The 5000-nt window shown below is 43.3% G+C and overlaps 1 protein-coding gene across 2 annotated transcripts in view; it reads right to left on the bottom strand.

Moving 5' to 3' along the window:
• The window catches only part of LOC138970770 (endothelin-converting enzyme homolog), a 42745-nt gene that overhangs the window by 24057 nt on the left and 13688 nt on the right, over positions 1-5000 (bottom strand). For both annotated transcript variants that reach the window (XM_070343292.1, XM_070343291.1), the window contains 4 exons: positions 3268-3408; positions 2648-2734; positions 1558-1703; positions 85-307 (listed from right to left, as the gene is read on the bottom strand). In XM_070343292.1, coding sequence (XP_070199393.1) covers positions 85-307; positions 1558-1703; positions 2648-2734; positions 3268-3408 — 597 coding nt within the window. The remainder of the gene's footprint in view (positions 1-84; positions 308-1557; positions 1704-2647; positions 2735-3267; positions 3409-5000) is intronic.

Here is a 5000-nt window from a genome sequence, read left to right as displayed (position 1 = left end):
GTCTCTCGTCTCTCTGTCTCTCTGTCTCTAAACAACATCAAATGAACCAACCAGCCAACACGCAAAACGACCCCAGCTACTGACCTTATCCTTATTCTTCTTCTCAAAGTTGGTGTAGACGTAGAGCGAGCTGAGAGCGATGTCGAAGTAGTGCTTGGCCAGCATGAAGCAGTACTTCTGTGTGCCCAGGAAGTTGGCGGGGCCGTACTTGTCCACGTACACCTGGCGGTTAGCGTGCATGTATTCCCACGACAAGTCCTGAACGTAGACCTCCAGCACGCGCCACATCAGGTAGTTGTTCAGCTTTCTGTTTCGTTTCAACAGTGTTCATTCGGTTGCAAAAATACAAAGCCATTGCATGTATGTAATTATAAAGGAGCACAAAAAGAAAAACTTATTTATAAATGTACTCTAAGAAACAAACGATTAACGTGGCGGACGATATTGCAAATCCTTGATATTTAAACCAATAAAAACAACAACGACAGCGAAAACTATAGCAACAATGGCACAGAAAACACACAAAATTAAATACAGAGAGAGAGAGAGAGAGAGAGAGAGAGAGAGAGAGAGAGAGAGAGAGAGAGAGAGAGAGAGAGAAAGAGAGAGAGAGAGAGAGCTTTCTGTTTCAAACACATCACTGCATTGAAGAAAGTACACCTAAGGCGCCATTTGGGAAAGTTTTCTGACAGGCAGACAGACAGACAGACAGACAGGCAGACAGACAGGCAGACAGACAGACAGACAGACAGACAAACCAGACAGACAGAAACCAAGAGAACAAGACACGATCAACCAGACTTGGATCATGTCTAGAGACCAGAAATTGACCCCACTATGACCTTGAAAATGGATGAGCGTCAACTAGACTTGGATCATGTCTGAAAGTTATATTTCAAACCATGGGAGTGAGTGAAGTTTGAAAGCTTCACCTTCATAAACATTGAAGAACATTACTTTTTTCAATCATTTATATTTTACCCCAAAATCACCCTTCCGGTGAGACTGAAATTTGACTAGTAGAGGGTCTAGCAAGTTAGCGTCATGTTTGAAGGTCATCAACCCCTGAAAGCGTGAGAAGTTTCAAAACTCCAGAATCAAATATCTTTGAGAAATTGACAAGTTTCCATGTTTTGATCGAACTCGACACCGCTGTGACTTTGAAATTAGACGAAGGTCAACCACACTGGACGTCATCAAAACCTAGCAGGGTGTTTGGGTTCAAAGGTATAGCGTAAATATCATCCGAGAAAAGCCCAAACGTAACGTTTTGTGTCCACGGCCGCCTGACCGTCCGGTTGTCTCAACACCCTCCTGATTGTTCAGGAAAGTCAAAAACAAGGAGATGATGCACGAATAAATTATTTAACTAACGATCCATCGCAGCAGATTTTCACTCTAAATTTCCGAAAGCAGCATATGGCTGCCTAAATGGCGGAGTAAAAACGACCAAACACGTAAAACTCCACTCGTGCAAAAACATGAGTGTACGTGGGAGTTTCAGCACACGACCGCACCAGAAGAAGAAGAACTCTAAATTTCAAAACTTCCATTCACCTGTTTTTCACGGCCTGGTCCGAATCCAGATTACGAATCATGGCGGTAAGGTTGCTGATGTAGGTAGGGTAAGGCTCCACCACCTTTGTACTACCTGTCACACCTGCCTCGTTGAACAGGTAAGAAAGTTGCATTGTCCAGTCGATCTGAAAAATATAGGTGTTCGATTTCTGACAGGAATATTCCATCTGTGTGAACAGTACATGTGGTGATTGTTGTCCGTATGGTTAATTGTTTTATGTAGGTTGTACATTTAATTGTTCTATTCTGTATATGTTCTTTTGTAAAATGCCCAGTTGTTATTATTATTTGTATTATCTTAGATCAAGTGTGCATGATGCGACAAAGTGTTCCTATTGAAATTAAAGCTCGGTCATGATTATATAGGAAGGAATTTAAAAAAAACCAATACCTGTATGTTAAATTCGCCCGCTTCAAATTTAGTTCTGATACATGTAAGCCTTTCTTTATTTGGTGTTTAACGTCGTTTTCAACCATTCAAGGTTATATCGCGACGGACATGTAAGCCTATTTGGTCAAGTCTCTTATTCCTTCCGACAGGACCTCACTCTGGTTTTATTCTGAATCTTCGTCTTCCACAATTTTCTCTTCTTCTGCATCCCATTTCTTTAGTGCACGCAGGATTCGTTCATTCTGCTTTTTCATGTCATCCCAATCCTTTGTCGGTAATTGTACTACCTCGGGTCAAGGTTTTTCTTTTTGTTTCACTTTTGTGATTTCAACCATGTTTTTCTGGGGTCTCTGTGAGCATGGAGGGGAAGCGTCTTCACCCTCGGAATCGGATTTGAGCAAGTTTTCTTCGCTCTCCATTTCAAATTCTTTGAAAGAACAACGCAGCAAGGTTCGCGGAATCGAAAGATGTACTTTGAGACCGAAAAATTCGATCGTAAACCAAGATGAATCACGATAAACAACCGAAAACAGCGGAGCATCGGTTTCAGACGTGCGCTAATGGCGCCGGAAATACGGATATGGCTCTTCCGGACATGCGCTCTCTCCTGTAGTTTCGGCTAAACTACGTGAAATGGAATTAAGAGTTATTTCAGCTGACATGGCCACATTCACTGACCTCGGGAAAGCTCTGCTTGAGTTGATCCAAAGTCACCTTTTGTGAGTGGCTGAAGGCATCCCTTGAGTAGCGAGTGTTGGACGCAAACTGGACAAGACAGCACAACAAAATGCATTAAATGAAAAAAAGTAGAGATGAATGAATGCCTCTAGGAATCACATATCTCCTTAACCTCTATTACATTGTAGTTTCAGTATTCGCCTAGTTAATAGTTTTGTACATTGCAAGCAAACAAACAATCTCTCTGAAACAAAAACCCAGCTGAATTTTGCTTAAAAATAAATCAGCACCTCCACCACAACCAACAAGAACAAGAACCAGAACAACAACAACAAAAACAACGACAACAACAACATCGCCTAGTTAGTAGTTTTGCATCTTGCAAGCAAACCAACACATCACCACCCCCACCACCACGAACCACCACCACCACAAACCACCACCAACAACAACATCGTAAACAACAACAACAACAACATAAACATAACAACAACATAAACATAAACACAAACAACAACAACAACAACAACAACAACAACAACAACAACAACAACAACTAAATACGCAAAAACAGATGGGCAGGCAGAAGGACACACAGACAGGTAGACAAAGCATACTACCGTAGCAATTTTTGATTCCACTTCATACGCGTCGTCAACAAAGGTGCCGATCCTGTCAGTCACACGCGAGTCGCTGACATGAGCATCACGTGCTAGGAGCGTCGCCACTGTCGTCATGAACTTCTTGTAGTCTCCCTGCAGCTGTAACAAGATAATTGGTTGATTAAAATCAACATGGCCGAAGCAATGTTTTCATAAAAGAAGCGGTAGTGTACGGGCACATGTTGTATTTGGGTTACATGTGTTGCAGAGTATTTGAAAATACGTAGGCATAAAAACAAAAGAAGAGTGATAAGTCCGTGTTGTGAATATAGTCAAGTGGATGAATTGATTACTTATGTATCAGTACCACACTAGTTTTACTGCTACAGCAGTCTCTCTCATGAACGGACACCCTAGGGCCATTACAAACCTGTCCGTACATTGCAGGTGGCCGGTCACGGAAGAGGTCCCCCCCCCATCACACACACTCAGACACACTGACGGACTGAGTGAGTCTTTGCTACTGGTGAACGAGCTCTACTTGTACTAAAACAATAAGGTCAAACCACTACAACTTATAAATTATAACTGAAAGGAAAAACAACCTGTCCTGTAAAAATGACGTTAAATCAACGGTGTCAGAAAAAGAGAGATAAAAGAAATCCTCAAATTACTGAGGATACAGGCAACCCATGAAAGCAGCCACGAACATACTCACAGAGGTACACGTACATGTGCTTGTGCAGATACTTTGCAAAAATATGAATTGAAAACCTGCATGTCGTAATTTCTTTTTTTCTGGCTTTATTGAATGCTTCAGGCAGTGACTTTTCCCTGTCCAGTTTCCTCTTTCGCCTCTCTTACCCCTCTCTTACACCCCCCCCCCCCCCCTTCCGCTCCCCGGCCACTCCCTTTACCCAACTCCGACAGCACAAACTTCTAATCTGCAAGGCAGAGTACACCTTTTCTGAAAGGAAGACTACTCCTCTTCAATTATATCCAGAGATCTCAGTCCAGCTGTCTCCACCATAAGCCAAGTGGTCGAGTCTTATACCCCCATTCCACACAACCGTTCTAGGTCCCGTTCCAGTACCGACCAAGGAACGGTGCGGGCACGGGAGGGATCGGGAGAGAACCGCAATGGAACGTAAATGATCGTTAACGGAACTGCTTTGAACGGTAGGGCTGCATGTTCAAATTTTTAGCCGTTCCCCTCCCGATCAAAATGAACGGTAATAGAACCTCAACCCATCGGTAACGGAACGCTTGGATCGTTAAAGGAACTTAAAAGAATGGTACCGCAACGGTAGCGCTCTCACACACTGAGCTGTTATACCCACATTCCACACATCCGTTCTAGGTCCCGTTCCCGTACCGACCAAGGACGGCTGCCACTTTGGTCAGACGCTGCTCAAAGATGCCAAAAACGGCCGTTTGCGCAGCGTTCCATTGTTGTGGTAGCCGTCCTTGGTCGGTACGGGAACGGGACCTAGAACGATTGTGTGGAATGGGAGTATAACTTTTGACACCGACAAACTGAAGAATGAACAGATCTATGAGGTAACCGTCTCAATGGTCCAGGCTCAGGAAACAAAGAGTATATATAGCTTTGCTAATCTTCTCAATGAATATGAAGTTATACACAGCAGCTGTCATTAGCCACCGCACCAGTTTTGGACTCAACCATCAGCTGGTATGTATAACATGACACACCGTGAAGCTGTGTACTGATCATGTCAACTCTGTGACTC

This window comes from Littorina saxatilis, linkage group LG7 (assembly GCF_037325665.1).
Source record: "Littorina saxatilis isolate snail1 linkage group LG7, US_GU_Lsax_2.0, whole genome shotgun sequence".
Lineage (NCBI taxonomy): Eukaryota > Metazoa > Mollusca > Gastropoda > Littorinimorpha > Littorinidae > Littorina > Littorina saxatilis.
Note: the sequence above shows the minus strand (reverse complement) of the source record. Positions and strands in the feature narration are given on the sequence as shown.